The sequence below is a fragment of the Anas platyrhynchos genome, chromosome Z (genome assembly GCF_047663525.1).
Source record: "Anas platyrhynchos isolate ZD024472 breed Pekin duck chromosome Z, IASCAAS_PekinDuck_T2T, whole genome shotgun sequence".
In the NCBI taxonomy this organism is placed as follows: domain Eukaryota; kingdom Metazoa; phylum Chordata; class Aves; order Anseriformes; family Anatidae; genus Anas; species Anas platyrhynchos.
The window spans coordinates 1,463,233-1,480,103 of record NC_092621.1 but is presented as its reverse complement, the minus strand read 5'-3'; the positions used below and the strand labels follow the sequence as shown (position 1 = coordinate 1,480,103).

The window sequence follows — 16,871 nt, the reverse complement described above, 5'->3', positions numbered from 1 at the left end:
CCATCACACCGAGTGCTGCTTTTCCCCAGGAACATAGCCCTTAAATTCAGAAAAAACAGGAAAACTGAAACGGGCAGCTGTTTACACAAATATTTATACAATAAAAATGTGATGCATAATGCCTTGAAAAGTGCTCTTCTGCTAATTCAAAAAGTACTGAACTTTGAGTCAGGCGTGCAGGTTAGTTTTTTTTTTTTTTTTTGAAGTTCCCAATATCCAGATTGAATTTTTGAATGTGTTAAGCTCCCTCTAAGATCCGTCAGTGTGGGCTAAGTATCAAAAATAGCAATGTTTAGCAGCCTCCCGTTGAGATACCCAGGTTCCTAAGCACAATATAACCCCGGTGTCACAACGTATTCACAGGTAGCAGTGTAGTACGGCGAGTATGACTGCTGGAGAGTGTCATCGTGGTAAACAGAATTACTATATATCTTACATTTATCTCTATTTTGCCTGTTTTTACAGCTAAACATTTTGCAACCTTGTTTTCTCGGGATCAAGTTGTTGTAGCTGTGCAATTACGCTGATTGAAAAGATGATTACGCTGAAGTCTCTTCTGATGATAATCATCTTACATTTATTTAGGGCCATTCATCACAAAATACTTGCCAAATTGGTAGACAAAGTTATGCACATCAATTCCTTCACAGCCCACAGAAACACGAGTACCTCTGGAGGGGAATTATGACAGTTGTTTAACGCAGCAGCAACAAACAACTGCAGGAAAGTGAGAAAATGTTGTTTTTTTGGGGGCTGAATCCCCCAAGAGATCGGATGGAGATGGTGGTCGTTGGAAGGAGAAGGGACAAAATTAAGGAGGTGAGAAGATGAACACCTGAAATTTTACTCCGTTAATTTGGAGTGCAACTATTCCCTCAGCAGCCAAAATATTTTTAGAATAATAATCATATTCCTTCTTTTTTTTTTTTTTTCTTATCTTAAGAGTTAGAAAATAGGCAATTTTGAGAAAACAGAAACAGTGAAACAGTTGTGGAGTTACATTTCCATCATTTTTTCCATCAACAGGTCGTCACGGCGATGGCTCCTACTGGTCGGTGGACACCAACCTGATTGACAGAAGCAGCCTGAACGGTAAATGCAGGCTCCCTCCGATGACATTTTCCATTCTCACATTTCCATTTCATCTTTCTGTGGAAAACAGCGTTTCTTTGTTAATTAGTTCTGCCCTAAAATAGGAAGAAACAAGGATAAACCCTGTGGATTAAGGCTAATTAACTGGACCTAATCATTGCCAGCTGGGGTGGAGGTGCACAATCAATGACTTTATATTCCCGAGCCCACCTCCAGTACCTAACAAAGCCTTGTCACCTCCCGTTATTGAATGAAACAACAGGCACGGTTCCCTGAAATGCGCTACCAAGTGAGGTTCCAAATACAAAATAATTACGAGGCACATAGCTGATTAACTCAGACTGATTATTTTCCTCGGCCAAGACAAGGAAGGAATGCTAAGTGTCCTTACCTTCTCCTGTCCTAGTTTGCTGTGGGCTTAGCTCCTGCTCTTCCTAATATATATAAAATATAAAATACTTCATCATAATTACAGGAAAAAATACTTTTGAGATGTAAAGAGAACTTCCAGGACCTGCAGTAAAGGCTGGGGAAGGAAGATTTGTTGTTTTTCTTGATATTCACTGTATTGTTTTATGTGATGTCTTCTTTCGGTGCCTTTTAGTCAGCATGGAAATGAAAAAGAAAGGCAAATCTTTGGGATTTCTGTACTAGGCCATTGTAAAGCCAAAAAGATGCCACAAAAATCCAAAATTATTATAAAAGCATAAAATGGGCTATTCCCTACGTAACGGGGAAAAATAGAAGCAAGGGAGCTGTGCTCGAAGTCAGTTTGACCAGGACTTGATGCTAGAAGTGGTGGCGTCTTCAATCCCAGTCTTGCAGCTGCATTGAAACCAAAGGTTTTAAGACCACATGGTGCCACCCGAAAGGCTTTCCATCTTGTTGTGATTTACGGGCGGCTCCTAAAGAGGGAGAGGAATAAATCCACCACTAATCGCCCGCCGTTGTCCTTGTTGTCCTTGCAGAGCCCCCCATCGGGCAGATGCACCCTCCCCACGGCAGCGTCACGCCCCAGAAGAACAGCAACCTCCTCGTCATCATCGTCGTCACCGTCGGCGTCATCACCGTGGTGGTGGTGGTGGTGGTGGCCGTCATCTGCACCAGGCGCTCCTCGGCACAGCAGAGAAAGTACGTTTGCAAAGCTCAGAGCAGAAGGAGAAGGGAATTACACCCGTTATGCTTCAAAGTAGATGCAGGAAAAGACCTCCGTATAGAAGAGAGGGGGAGTTTGGGACCAAAATGCATTTTGGGGATGGGTCTTTTGTAGTTTTTGGAGGTATGGGCTTGGAGATCACTCAAGAGTGGAGAATATTCCCTGCCCCCAGGTTGCATGGTGCAAGAATAAGCACCCCCGCTGCGGTCAGCCTGGAGAAATCAGCCTGTCAGGCACATCTCTCTGTTGTTTACATTGCCAAGTATAATTCAGACACAGGAAAGAATCAATCCCATTGATTTAAAGGGGGAAAAAAAAGTGTTTGTCTGTGCCTGGCGATGCTAGCAGACTTGCTGGCTCCGCAGCTCTGCACCTGCACGGCTGAGGACCACAGAGAGTCCTGCTCACTCGGTAACCTTTGGGAGGATGCTCTCCTCCCCAGACAGGCTGTCGCCAGAAGTCTTCCAGGAAAATGCAATAACAACTGTTTCTCGAGCTAATTCTTAAATACTCGGGAAAAAAAAAAAATAGAAAATTTAGGGGAAAAATCTTTAGGATTCTTCTAAAATGCTAAAAAAAAAGCATAAAGCACAATAGCGTCTTTTTTTAGGTTTCCTGAGAAATTGGAGGTGGGGTGAGTGGCTTCGAAACAGAGCTGGGTTTGATACATTGAATTTATTGAAAAATACTCAGCAAAAAGGTTCATTATTCTACTCTCGTGAAATGCTGGCAATGAGAAAGTGAAGTTTAAACATGGTTTAGCCACAAGAATGGTGTCGTGGTATTTTTTTTTCAAGAGCAAGACCAAATTTATGACATGGATTTGCGTGGATGCTTAAAGAAGGGTGGCTCTCCTGGGTTTCTTAAAAGGAGGAGGGAATCGGCAAGAGAGACAAACAAATAGAGAGGTTCGTCTGTCCAGCATCAAAACTTACATGCCCAGGTCTGAATTAATCAGCCTCGACCTCCTTGGTAGCTCCATGGGAGGAACCAGGGGTGTTCAGAGATTTATCTTCTCCAAAAATATGAGAAGACTTTCCATTTGAAGGCGTTTATTCCTCTCTTTTTAATTAAAAAATATGAAGGTGGCAAACTTGCATTTGCTGTGTAACTTCTGAGCATCTCCAGGTGTAAACGGGCAGGTGGATCTGCCCCAAGTGACCCTACGCCAGCCATTCCTGACCCGAAAACGAGGAAAAAGGAGTAAATAAATGTGAAACGACGGATCTGAACTTTTGAGCAGCAGGAAAAAAAAAATTAAAAAAAAAAAAATGGGCTTCTTCAGAACAGAGTTTGTTGGTGTGAATTTGTTTCTGACCTGCCTGGAGAGCCGCATCCTGCGACACCCGGAGTTTAGGCAGCAGCTTTTCTTATTTTAAAATTATAAAATCACCGCTGAACAAAAGGACTGCCGGGAGGGGAAAGGCCAAGTCCTGTTGGATAACGCGGTGCTTCCCCAGAGCGAAAACTTGCAGGTGATGGAATAATCTCCCGTAAGCCTTCGGTGGAAGCAAGTCGTATTTCTGCAGTTAATTAAAAGTTGGCTGAAGAAAGCACAATAAAGCATATTCTAGAGAACAACTTGCTAACTGCCCTCGGTGGCTTAGCGTGTATTTTCTGTCCCTGCCACCGAGGGAAGAATGAAATATACACAAACCCTACAGCAATTTGACACGGGGAAAAAAACGGGGGCGGAAAAACCGGGTAAAGATTCAGGTGCAATAATTTAGCTGTGAGTAAGGGCTCCTGCAGGATCTGAGATTCATCCCTTCACCATAATTACATCCTCCCCAGCACATGTGTCTGCTGATGTGGTTATTTGGAGGGTGGGTAATGGGGTCACCCATCAGGCTGTCCCCAAATACCCTCCTGGCCCGGGCAGGGCAGGTCACAGCTCGTGAATGCGGGTTGGATCTTAAAGGATGAAGTCGCTTTATGCAATATGCTCTCAAACCACAGGACCTGCTTCTCCCAGGAACATTTTCAAGGTTTTACGAGATGGGAAACTTGTCAAACACGTCACAACAATTAGCCCAAGGACCGGTGCCATTGGGGTACGGCATAGGAGAAAAGATGAGGGTGGACGTCTTGTCCGAGCCTGGGCTGCAGGTTGTGGACATTTAAACAATTAAACTTGAAATGCAGTCTTGAACAAGTGCCCAAGCAATTAGTGTGGTGGGCAGGGATCAACATAAAAAGAGATGACAAAAAATCAGCTAAGACTGCTTTGAGTCCCGTAGAATTATGCGTACAGGGTTGGGAAGGCATTAAGCAAAGTGTCACCACCCTGAAGTTAAATGGGATTGAGCTGGCAGCCCCTGAAGAGCCTCGGTTTTTTCCCCTGGGGTGTGGGTGGCACAGGGTGGGATTTTAATGGGGACAGAGGGTGATGGAGCCAGGTGATGGGAGAGACCGGTCTGAGGTTTTCAGGCCACCTGGCAGGAAATAAAGAGGCCAAAACGAAATGATGTTCCACTCGAAAACAGTGGGGGAGATTTAGGGAAAAAGAACAGTTTTGCATTCCCGATTTGTTCATGCGTTGTTTTTTTTTTCTTTCTTTTTTTTAATAGGATTTTTACACCAGTTGACTTGCCTTTAATACGGCCCGAAAGGCAAAAGGCAGCCGACTTAGAGCAGTTACAGCGCTCTCAGGGCAAACGAGGTGAATTGGAAAAGGCCTTGCTGGGCAGCCTTTAGATGCATTTGTCTCTAGCTGCAGGGGGATGGAAACCCTGCCTACCGCACGGCTCAGCACCCGGTCCTATAATTGGCCCGAATCAGACACTAAAAGCTGTTCGCCTGCAGGGGTCCAAACATCACATCCCATCCGCAGGGCTGATGCTAATGAGTTAGCGGCCGTGCTGCTGCTGCTGGCTGGCCTCATCAGTTAAGCTTGGGTTTGGTTTGAGAATGGTTAATTTCAGCTTATTTCGGGATTTAATTTTTTCGGTTTATTCCCAAATAACAGTTTATTCCCAAGATATTCACATAGGGAAGGTCTTAAACTGTTAAAAATTAAACTAGACGGAGTTGTTGTAAACTTAACTTCTTTCTCTGACATTAATTACAAAATGAAGAGCAATCTCACTCGGTATTAGTGGAAAATCATCTTTTTTAATGTGTATATTGTCACTTTTTAGCTGTGTGAGTGTGCTGTACAACGACTGAAGTCCCTGCCCAGGCATTGCTGTGCTGGAGCCTATGGAAACAGACAACTAGAAAGAGTTTTCCCTGCAGCGAGCTGATTTCTTTTGAAAGCAGAGCTTAAGTCCTGCTACCATCATTCAAAATTGCATGAGCACGGTGTATATTTTAAGGGCAGAACCGATCTCTATTTTTACATCTATCCTTAGGAGAGAAATATCGTGGCGTGCGAGCTGGGTGCGTTTCGCCTTGTGAAATAATTGAACAGCAAGAGAAAGGCGGCCACCTGAGATCACGTTTTCCCTTCCAGCCTCCTTGAAAATGGGTAATGGGCTAAATTTGAAGCCCAATGTAAACCTTCAACTTCCAAAGCACCGGTTTCTGGTGGTTTTCAGCCAAAATTTGAAGGCGATGTGGATGCTCCCATCACTGCGAGGTTTCTGCCTCCCCCTGGGACCGGGGGGTAGATGCGTTTTCAGAGGAACCTCAACTTTCACGTTGCACAAACCAAACCTTCCCGGGGATGATTTCTTTTCATTTGTTATTGATGACCTTTTCATCTGCCTTCCTGGCTCCGCTTCAATTTGCTGCTCGTGGGCTGTCAGAGCATCAATAATTTGCCAGGAAAGAAAAAAAAAAACAACAAACAATGCAAGCCGAGCTAGATCACTGCATATATTTTTAAATGATATCATTGCCGTAGCAGTTTTGTAGCTATGCTTGGAATGACACATTCATTATAACCCCCCCTATTTACTGTTGTGCACCAAAATTAGTTTGGGGCTGAATTTTCCCTTGTCTAGCTCCAGCCTGGAGAAATGAATTATGTTCAATTGGAAGTGACAAAGAAATGGCTGTATCCTGAAGTGAAGAAAGCAGCTCTGTATATAGAAACAAAATTAAGGGCTTTTTTCTTTTTTTTTTTGAATGACATTGAAAGAACAAGTTTACTTTTTAATTTTGAGCTGGACGTACGTTAAGCTTTGAGTGAAGACCGTCGTAATTATTCTTGCAGGTGTTAATCAGGATGCCACTGGGATCCGTCCAAGCTGGTATTAACGAGCTGTCCTTCTCCTGCGGGGGCCAAAGTGCAACGTTCCCTCCTCGTTCGGCCCAACGCTGTCATTTTCAATAATTACCTTTTGGGCAATTAGAAAATAGCAGGCTGAGCACGAAAAGCTAATTACGGCCGGAGACCAGGAGTCTGATTTCGTAGGGCTGGAAACAAAAAGCACCTTGCTCCCAAGGACCCGAGCGAGGTCTCCTCCTCGGGGCGGCTGTTGAGGACTGAGATTTTTCTGCTGAAGCCAAAACGTCATCGCCAGGGGCTCCAGGACGTGTTCAGCCCTCGTCTTGAAGGCAAAACCTTATTTTTTTTTTAATTTAGGTAGTTGTTCCGCCTACCTTTTGCTTTCCAGATCAGTCGAGCAAAGGATAGAAATTGATTCAAACAACGGGAGCTTCGTAAAGTCGAAAAGCTCCTCGAGCTTTTGTTCTGGTGGAATAATAGCTAGGGAGCCCAGGTCCTTCCCATGGAGAAAATTCCACTTTTTCCCTCTTTTTCACCCTCTTTCACCCCTCTGCTGAGCACGTGCTGTCCGTGAGCCCTTGGTGCCTCGTGACTTGGTGCGAGTGGCCACGTGGGGTCTTCCATATCACCTACACCTTTGAAGGACACATCTAGAGGGCTTCTCTAGGAGATGCCCACGAGCAGAGGTCACTCAACATCTATCCTTTTGGTCTCACAAAGAGGAAACACGTCCTTAACGTGACCCTTTTCATTTTCCTTTGCTGCAGGAAACGTGCCACCCACAGCGCCAGCAAGCGGAAGGGCAGCCAGAAGGACCTGAGGCCCCCGGATCTGTGGATCCACCACGAGGAGATGGAGATGAAGAACATGGAGAAGCCGACGGGCTCCGACCCCGCGGGGAGGGACTCGCCCATGCAGAGCTGCCAGGACATCACCCCCGTCAGCCACAGCCAGTCCGAAACGCAGCTGGGCACCAAGAGCACCCCGCAACCTGGTGAGGAGCACCCACACGAATACACAATTTTCACTCCCTTTCTAGATTTGGGGCATTTCTATTCCACATATTCCCATTTTTTTTCTCCCTTTCTGGCACTATAAATCATTTCACTGTTGCTTTAGTAGCTGAGGATGCTTTTTGTAAGGAATCAAACAACGAGGAACCTGATAGAGGCTGTGAAAAATTCTTTTCACAGATGATGCTTGCGGAAAACCCGTCTTTTTTATATATTTCTACACTTTTTCTTTTTTTTTAAATCCTGAAACTCAACTGGAAGCCAGCTGTAGTTCAGCTAATCACATTTCTTCCGCCGTACTAAATAGGAAGGCTGGGGAGAGGCAGGTGGTGCGTACAGGCAAGGGCGGAGGGCAAAGCATGGGAAAGTTGGAAAACATCAACGTATTTCTCCTGAGTTCATCGTGAACACATCGCTCGTGGGCGACGGAGCGCAATAATGCCACGGGATCTGTTGGGGCTGGAAATAATGAAGGTGACTTTTTCAGCTGCTTCTGACGTTTTTCTCTTTTTTTCTAGTCTGGAAAGGAAGGAAAAATTTTAAAAAAAAAAAAAAAGAGTTTTCATGTTGCTTAATGGACCTAATTATTATTATTATTTTTTGTTGACATTCTGCTCAGGGCTGATAGCTTTGTGTTTATCAAGCTAATTGGGACGATGATTTGTATTGTTTTGAATGTAGAGGGCCTTGTTATGTCAAACACTGTGAAAAACATAACCAGAAGTTTCTCTCTGCCTAGCCAGACACTGCTGTTGATCAGGAAACCTGATCCAAGGCCCTGAAAGATCAATTTGAGAGCGCCGTTGACTTAAAATCGAGTGGTAGGAAGTCAGCACGGCGTATGAGCAAGTTAATGACAAAGGCCAGGCGAGATATTTTACGTGTGAACACCTTGGACCATAAATAAACGTTTTTATGTCGCTTCCCAAAGTGCACCACACAGCTCAGCAATGCAGTCCCTGGCTTTTCACTAGCAATTAGGTCCCCTAATGGCCATGGAGAGCAGATTCAGCATTGCAGGCCTGAAATTTAGAGAAAAGTCATCTGGGAAAAAAAAAAAAATAATCTTTTTGTGCAGATCTTTTTTGTGTTTGTTTGTTTCTTTGTAGACGGGACGTGTTTTTACTTGGGAACATCAGCAGCGAGTAGTCGGAGCGGGTATTAAGCTTCCCGGCGTGACAGTAATAGATGGATTTCGCCCATGGTTTATTAAAATTGCAAAAGTGGAATCAGAGAATCACAGAACATTAAGTAACATTAATATGAGGCTCGTGTGAGACAAGGTAGGAAGTGAGGAACGCGGCTTTTATTTCGCTGCAAATTACTCCTCCGAACACCCAGCTCCCAGCGCATTTTCCTCCTGACAAGTATATTCTCCAGAATCGCTGGGCGCCTCGAGTAGCCCGTATTAATGTGACTAAATTAGAGCATCCATATTTCAACACGTCAACAGAGTGTCTGAGTGACACGGGCACGCTGAGCCGCCTCGGAATTAGATGAGACGGAGGCAGAGGTGCCCCACGAGGCAGCGCGTCTCAGCTCGCCGAGCGAGATGGATGCGCTTGCTGCTCCTGGATCACAGGCACAAGATTCACCTCGTTTGCCCCGACAGCTCCGTGGCATCGTCGCCTGGACTCCAGCAACCATGGCAAGGAAAAGCTTTGCTTGGATCTTGCTGTGGTAGGAGAAATCGAGAGGCTGGAAGAGCCACCACACGTCCCGGGGTCTGGAGTATGGGCAATCGGCACCTGGGGCTCGGTGGCACGTCACAGCAGACGTCGTTTTCATCCTTTAGATGTGTTTCAAGGACCATTTTGTTGCTTTCTGGATTTGTACATCCCTGATTTATCGTATCCTACTTCTCTATTTCAGATCTTGAGACTTGAATTTGAAGCTAAGGTTGTAACAGTGCAGTTGCAAGAAAAATGCCATTTTTTTTCAATTTTTTTTTTTTTTTTTTATGATGTGATCGTGGATAATTTCCAAAGCAAAAGAAAATGAAATCGTGGAGGGGCTGGGAAAGGAGAAACGATATCTCAATTCTTTAACAGCAAACTGCAACCAACAATTTCATTCAGAAAAAGGCAGCCCAAATACTCCGCGTGGCTCTTTGCAGGTGGCGATATTCAACGATCGGCTGAAATAACAGAATCCTAAAAAAAAACATCCAGTTTTCTCACTGCTGGAAACAAGGTGAAGATATTCGTTTGTCAGATTTTCAGCTAAGCTTTTTTGTTTTCTTTTTTTTTTCCCCAGCTGCTGAGACAGAAGACGTTGGCAGCAGCATGTCCACCTTAGAGCGCTCGCTCGCCGCCCGCAGAGCCACCCGTGCCAAGCTCATGATCCCGATGGATTCCCAACCCACCAACCCCCGTGAGTACCAACACCATCCCCTCACCCTTTTCCTCATATTCGTGGCCCTGCTCACCCATCTGAACATCTCCTGTTGGCTATGATCTAGCTACACCTCGCAAGTAAAATGGCAGCGACCACGTTTCCTCCATCTCCAAAAATAAAAATCCTGCAAGCGCTTCACAAAGCATCAGTGGCAAAACTCTGGGGGAAAGGCAGAAATCGGGCATCTGCTCGACTCAGCGCTGGCTAAGCCTGAAGAATCCTTGTTTCTATTTTTACCGGGTGGCTAGCGGTGGATAAATCCCTCTGCCTGCCTTGAAAAGAAATAGGAGCAAGAGTTCAAGCTGGCAGAGCAGAAGGCTTTGCAATGCACCGATGCAAAGTGTGATATTATTATCCGTCCTTTGAAGCAGCTGGACATTAGCACAGTTGCTCTGATATTTCCTTTTGTCTGTCGGAGTTGGCCACAACACCGTATGCTTTTTCTCACTCTCTCATAAAGCAGAATTTTTAACAGGCATTAACTTTTGGTGACCGCGGCACTGAATGAACATCAGAGATAAAATTAATTTTTTTTTCAAAGCAACAAAGTACATGAGAGAGGCAGGAAGGCTGGAGAGCACCAGAAAGCTTGTCCAAGCAGAACTTATTAAAATTTCCAAAGTGAAGTTTTTGCTTTACTTCTCTGGTGGCCGAAATCTCCCAGGTTTTAGCTAGAAGTTCTACCTTTGACCTCCGAAAATCCATCCAAATAAAAATAGCTGGAAATTGGCGTATCGGGGTTAATAACTGGAGCTGGGAAAAATGAAAACGCGTCGCCAGAAATCCATTTAATCACAAAATTTCTTTGTAGCTCCGATGGTTAAACGTAAATGCCTTTAATTTGTGTTCCTTATGGGTGTGATTCGGGTCACGCTGCTAAACCTGGGCCTTGCAGGGATAAATCATAGGGGTCTGGGGAGAGATTGAATTCACTGCTTCACACCTTGGACATGACTTATTGCCAAACGTCAGCCTCTTTGGGGGGTGGAAAAAGGACTGCTGGGCTGGGGGAGATGGCTCAGACCCCCCTGGGAAATATTCCCATCTTGTAACCAGCCTAATTCCACAATTAGGCAATTTTCCCTATGCAGGGACAAACACCAAAGCTGGCGTGTGGAGAGGAAGAACATCAGGGGTGAGGAGGTCTCGGGGCTTCCCACCATCAGTCCTGCCCTCCCCTGATGTTTAATTAAGCCCTGGCCAGCGCCGCATCGCTCTGCCGTGTTTTGGGGAGAGGATTCCCTCCCTCCCTAAAACTGGAATTGTTTAGCTAGGCGAAACTTTAACGAGAGCTTCCAAATTTTTCGAAAAAGCTGTGAAGAAATTTATTACTCACGTGGCATTATTATTCCTTGTTCTTCAAGCCCTGACTGTTGAAAATAAAGGCAATAACTCACCCAAAAGGCTGGATTCAGCACGCCTATTTCCCTGCTGACCCACTCTGGAGGTTTTTGCTGTTCTGAAAGCACTCGTTTAATCTTCTTTCTCTTCTTCCCTTTCAGCTGTGGTCAGTGCCATCCCTGTGCCCACCCTGGAAAGCGCCCAGTACCCCGGGATCCTGCCGTCCCCCACCTGCGGATACCCACACCCCCAATTCACCCTGCGGCCGGTGCCTTTCCCCACCCTGGCTGTGGACAGGACCTTTGGAGCAGGAAGGAGTGAGTTCATTTTGCTTCGTTATCACGCTGCTCGGACATAGGTTCCTCTCTGGGTAGGATGGGTGAGGTCTAGGCAACGCAAATCCCACTGCTTCCCTTTTTGGGTTCATCGGGATAATCTGTGGGCTGCCTCTTGTATAGCAGCAGCTCCTGTTGCGACTTAAAATCTGTGCTGAGCTCCAACTCCCCTTAAAATTAAACATCTCTGATCCAACCCTGTCCTCTCTGCAGGCCTGTTTCACTCTATTTTAATTGCCTTTGCTTTATTCATAACGCTATTCCCAGGCAAACTGAGGCTTCAAGAGCTCTTCTCCATCCCAGGGCAGAGCCGGTAGCACCGTGCATTAAAATCCTCCCCAGCAGCACTTACACGACCTCTCCACACAGTGTCTTCCCAGGCTTAGCTGCCCTCGCTGCCAGAAACGTTTTCCTAATGTCTAACATCCTAAAACGTAAGGCAGCTGGTTTTTATTTGGATCCTAGCTGGAATAGGGGAAAAAAAAAATAATTTTCGTCCTTTTGCAGCTACCTTTTATGCATTTCAATGCTGTTATCTCGCCTGACATCACTCGTCTCTTCCCTAGACTGAGCTGCATATTCAGATTTCCTCCTGTTCGTTCACATCCTGCCCCCGTGCAGGAATAGATTTGGGGCTTGGGTGTTCCCACATCCCCTTAGCGTGGTCTGGGACCCAGCCTCACCTCCACCAGCTCCTCGCAAGCCTCTCCCGCGAGCGGCAGCCAGCTGGTCTTTGTTCCAGCCTCGGCGGCGTGCTCCGGCATACTAATTACAGCTGGAGGGCTCCTGTTCCCTACTAATTCTCCCTCACCTCCACTGCATACCGAGCCCAAATTATTGACAGATTAATGTCAATCTGCCACGCGTCTTCTTTCGCATCGCAGAGAGTCCGCGCTGCCCCTCCGCGGGGAATTAATTTTGAAAGGACTGGTTCAGACAGGTCCTCGGGGACCGATGATTGAAATCCTCGGATTGTAGGTAAAAGGTGGGTTCAGGTGTCCTGCTCATCACCCCAACGTCATTCCCCCTCTCTTCAATGTGCTTGCTGAGATCCCTTCAAAGCCTGTTGGTAATTTCCTCGGGAGGGCCTCACTGCTGTAATCAGGTCTTGATTTGCTGCTTAAATCAGCACCAAATCCTCCAGAAACGTAGAACAGAAACAAAGCAGATTCAGTTTCTTGCATGATATACATTAGACATTGAAAAAAAAAAAAAATAGCTACCCGTTGCTTGCCTAATCATGGAGATGGAAGAAAAAAAAAAAAAAGGAAAAAAAATAAATTTGCACAGCCCCAAAGCCACAGCTTCTCCCTGAGCCAGCCAGGAGCTTCACACGTCTAAATGAGGATTTTTCAAACCAGGAATGGCCGAAATCCTGCCTGTTCTGCACGGACACGCATAGGTTTGCCCAAGTCTTTGAGGTGCAGCGTGCCTGGGAGTCGAACAAAAGGTTGCTAATGCACAAAAGTTCAGGCAATTTCCCATTAAATAATTCAAAACACCATCGCCTTGTTTGGCTAATGGCTGGTTTCAGCTGATCGAGGTCTGGGTAATCAGGCCTGCGTGGTATTTTGAACATTATCAAAGCCCATTAAATGTAAAATGACAATCTGTTATAGCTGTTGCGGTCGTCCTGCTAGCAAAGGCCATGGACTTCCAGAGCTCTCCGATCACAGTGAGTGCCCCCAAATGAAATATCCTCTTCCCTCGCTATGCCTTACACCACGGCACAGCCGTGAAGCAGAGGCACAGATGAGGACGTGGAAATCATGTTTGTTTTCCAGCGATTTCCAGGGGTTTTGGGGGAGAAAATCGCGGTGAAAGAGACTTTTCCATATATTTTCAGTGAGCTTTTTCATCTATTTTACCCCTCGGTGAAAAACTCCCTCGATGGTTGACCAATTGCATCTGTGTCAGAAAAAAAAAAACAAAAAAAACACAAAACACACAAAACCCTCTGCAATAATTCCCTGCCTGTGGTCCTCCATGGCCGAGCACCCTATTGATCAAGACGTAGCGCTTGCTGAATAAATCATGTGCAAGGCCATTAGCAGGGGCGTTGCTTTGCATCCTGCCATGCTTGAACACCCTTTTCGGAAGGCTTTTCTCTGGTTTTGAAGGCTTCATCTCGTTGACCTGAAGATGCAAGTGCCGCGACTTATCTTCGGGATAAATTTTCTGCCGGAGAGGAAAGTAAATAAAACAAAAAGGAGAGGCAGGCCCCAGCCAGAGCCAGCCTTGAGTAATAGCTGGCAAAAAGTCTTCTCGAGCATGAAACACCTTCATTAGACCGCTTACCTTCAATATTTAAGACCCAGCTCTAGCCTCTGATTTTAATAGAGTCGTCTCACCTCAGTCTTCAGTAATAGCTAGAGAATAGCACGAAATTTTTGTGCCGCAGGTTATGTAGGTCTCCAGATTTTACAGCTGAATCTGTAGGATAAAATATACCCAGACATTAAGCGGGATATACACCGGGATAAATACCCAAGGAGGGTATTTGGTGGTGAGTAGCAGGAAGCATCTATTTTCCCTCGTCTCTTCAAGCAGGTCAAGAGCTTCCCCAAAGATCCGTTCTTAAAGGCTGCGGTGAACAGTGCTGGGCTCCACGGGGTAGCTCAGGCTTTGCCAAACATCTGGAAGGACATTTTGAGGCTACGAACCACGACAAAAGGCTTTGTTTTCACTTTAGGCAAAGGATTTGCTCCAGAAAGTGTTGGGAGCTGGGCTGCCTACCTCCGTGAGTCTCACTTGCATCTTCCTTGAGTGGGAGAAGGGAGAGAAGAGCATAACGGCCATGGTAGCCTCAGCACCAGGACGTTTTGACGTCTTCTTGAAGGTGTGGGCAGTGAGCAAGGGTGGAATGGGTTAAACCCACATTCCTGCCCTGCCCTGCCGCAAGTTATCCCTAAATCTCTGGCTGCCTTATGGGGAATGTTTGCCCTCCGAGAAGAAAACGGAGAGAGGTCTGGCGGGCAAGGAAGGAAAGCGAAGCAGAGCTAGGTAATGGCTTCATTATGCAAAAAGCCTTGAAGGTGGAAAGCAGGAAAATGAACCACCGTCGGCCAAAGTTTCACAAAGTGTAGATGATTTTGACCTTGGTCTGATCCTGCAATTGGTTTCCTTTCTGTGGGGTTCAATATCGCCGGGGCTGTCGGCGCGATTGCCATAGGAACAGGCAGTAGGGCCGGGGAAAAAAAGAGGAAAAATCCTCATTTTCATTTTTCAAAACCGTTTTGCCACTTAGTAGGTAGTAATTACTTATATACTTTGACATTAATTATTATAAAAACGCCTTGAGATTTGACTCGGCTGTGTAATTGCGTGTTATTTACACAACGAGTCCTGGTTGTTGCAGCAGGCTCTGAACGAACCCCGATCCTCCGGAGTATTTCGGGTCCCGGTGTAACAACTAATTCCGCTATCTGCGAGTCAAGAAGGTTGTTTTCGTTGAGAAAAGGTTGAGCTTTTCTTAGCTTCCCGTTTCCTGACACAAGCTGCAGGATTAAGCAGGGTGCCGTGAGCCACCCAGGCCAAGAGGAAACATTTTTTTCAGTCCTTCTCCTTGGGGTACACGAAGGAGAGTGGGGTGAGAGCTTGGGAAGGGTCCGAAAAAGAGAAAATGAGAAAAGTTGAGGCTGAAAACCTCTTTTCAGACACTTCATCGGGAGGCTGGGCTTGATATTAAAAGGTCGACAGGGCACATTGAAACCTCTGAAGAGTTGATTTTGAATATAGGCTAATAAAACAGCAACCTGGGGCTTTGGCACACTAAGCATTACAGCTGTCTCAAGGAAAAAACAACGTTGGTTATGGGGAAATTAATTAAGTCCTTTCTTTGAGTCTGTCTTCCCTCCACTCTGACTGGAGCTGCACTGTCATGCTGAACGTAATGAGTCTCCACAGTCATAGCTTGTTTCCATCTCCACATGATAGATTTACGTCTTTATTGATTTTTAATATTTAAAAGCGCATGGAGAGGAAAGGGAGAAGGAGCTGAAAATACCACGCGTGTTGTTGGTTGTTTTTTTTTAAGGAAGATATATTTTGCTTTAAATGGCACCCGGCTGCTCTGAGGAACATCTGTTTTTTTAATTTAGCTGCCAATAACCCGTGATGAAAATGTTTACGCGTTTCTTGCCGCTTGGCGGAGGGCGGAGGGGCAACGCCGTGCCTTCTGCTGCAAATGACCATCAAAGTGGGAAACGCTACCTAAAAAATACTTCAATAACTGTTGTTTTTGTGTGTTTTTTTTTTTACCGATGCAGCTGTAAACGAAGGACCAGCCCCGCAGCAACCCTCCTTGCTACCACCGACGCAGCCCGAGCACTCCAGCAACGAGGACGCCCCCAGCAGGACCATCCCCACCGCCTGCGTGCGCCCCACGCACCCGCTCCGCAGCTTCGCCAACCCCTTGCTACCTCCGCCCATGAGTGCAATAGAACCGAAAGTCCCTTACACGCCACTTCTGTCTCAAACAGGTAAGGGGCTGGGCTCTGCTCCCACTCCGAACCACTTGCTTTCAATTCAGGACCGAAAAAAAAGCAGCACGAAGCTGTCCCATACCTGGAAAAAACGCTTACAGGATGGAAAATTAATATATACACGTTTTTTAGGATAATAATCCAATGACTCATTCTGACGATCTGGAATAAAAATTCAGGCCGAGGCAATAGCTCAAAATCAGAGCTAACAAGCAAGTGATAAAAATGAATTAAATGAGATGCCAGATTAATCATTCGGTCTTGTTTCCAGTCTCCTGTTGTGCTACAGTGACTTGAACCAATGCCAACTGCTTGAGCTGTTCCGAGGCTCGCCTTTTTTGATAATGAAAAGGACTCTTTATGTATGCTGGGAAGGGACTGACTGCAATCCTCTCCAGCGTGCAAACCACTCAAAAATTAAAAAAAAAAAAAAAAAAAAAAAAAAAAAACAAGCATGGAAGGAAGAGAAAGAGAATTATAAAATAAATAAATAAATAAATAAATAAGAAGCTACTAAAATATTGCCACTTTTGAGTGAAGTTTAGGAAAATAAAAAAAAATAAATAAATAAAAATAAAGGATTTTCAGACTGGCATCTCATTTTAACTGTTTACCCTCCTCCTTTACCTTGGATGATCTCCAGTTTGGCTCAGACGACCTCTGAGATTTCAGGTAAAAAAAAGATAAATATGGGGCTTGTTACTAATTCTCACAGAGCCCTGTCATCCTGAAAAAGAAAATTGCCTTGGTTTAGGTCAGTAATCACACGTAAGCAGATGCAGGACTTTGTTATTAGGCAAAATTAAGCGCTGAACGTGGCGACGCTTTGCCAGAAAGCCATGAAAAATAAGTAGAGCAAATGCTAAAGCAGTGAAATAT

The 16,871-nt window shown here is 45.4% G+C and overlaps 1 protein-coding gene across 2 annotated transcripts in view; it reads left to right on the top strand.

The window, feature by feature from the left end:
• Positions 1-16,871, top strand: part of DCC (DCC netrin 1 receptor) — a 350,318-nt gene that overhangs the window by 321,995 nt on the left and 11,452 nt on the right. For both annotated transcript variants that reach the window (XM_072031260.1, XM_027446519.3), the window contains 6 exons: positions 1,027-1,092; positions 2,061-2,223; positions 7,190-7,416; positions 9,692-9,808; positions 11,335-11,490; positions 15,777-15,989. In XM_072031260.1, coding sequence (XP_071887361.1) covers positions 1,027-1,092; positions 2,061-2,223; positions 7,190-7,416; positions 9,692-9,808; positions 11,335-11,490; positions 15,777-15,989 — 942 coding nt within the window. The remainder of the gene's footprint in view (positions 1-1,026; positions 1,093-2,060; positions 2,224-7,189; positions 7,417-9,691; positions 9,809-11,334; positions 11,491-15,776; positions 15,990-16,871) is intronic.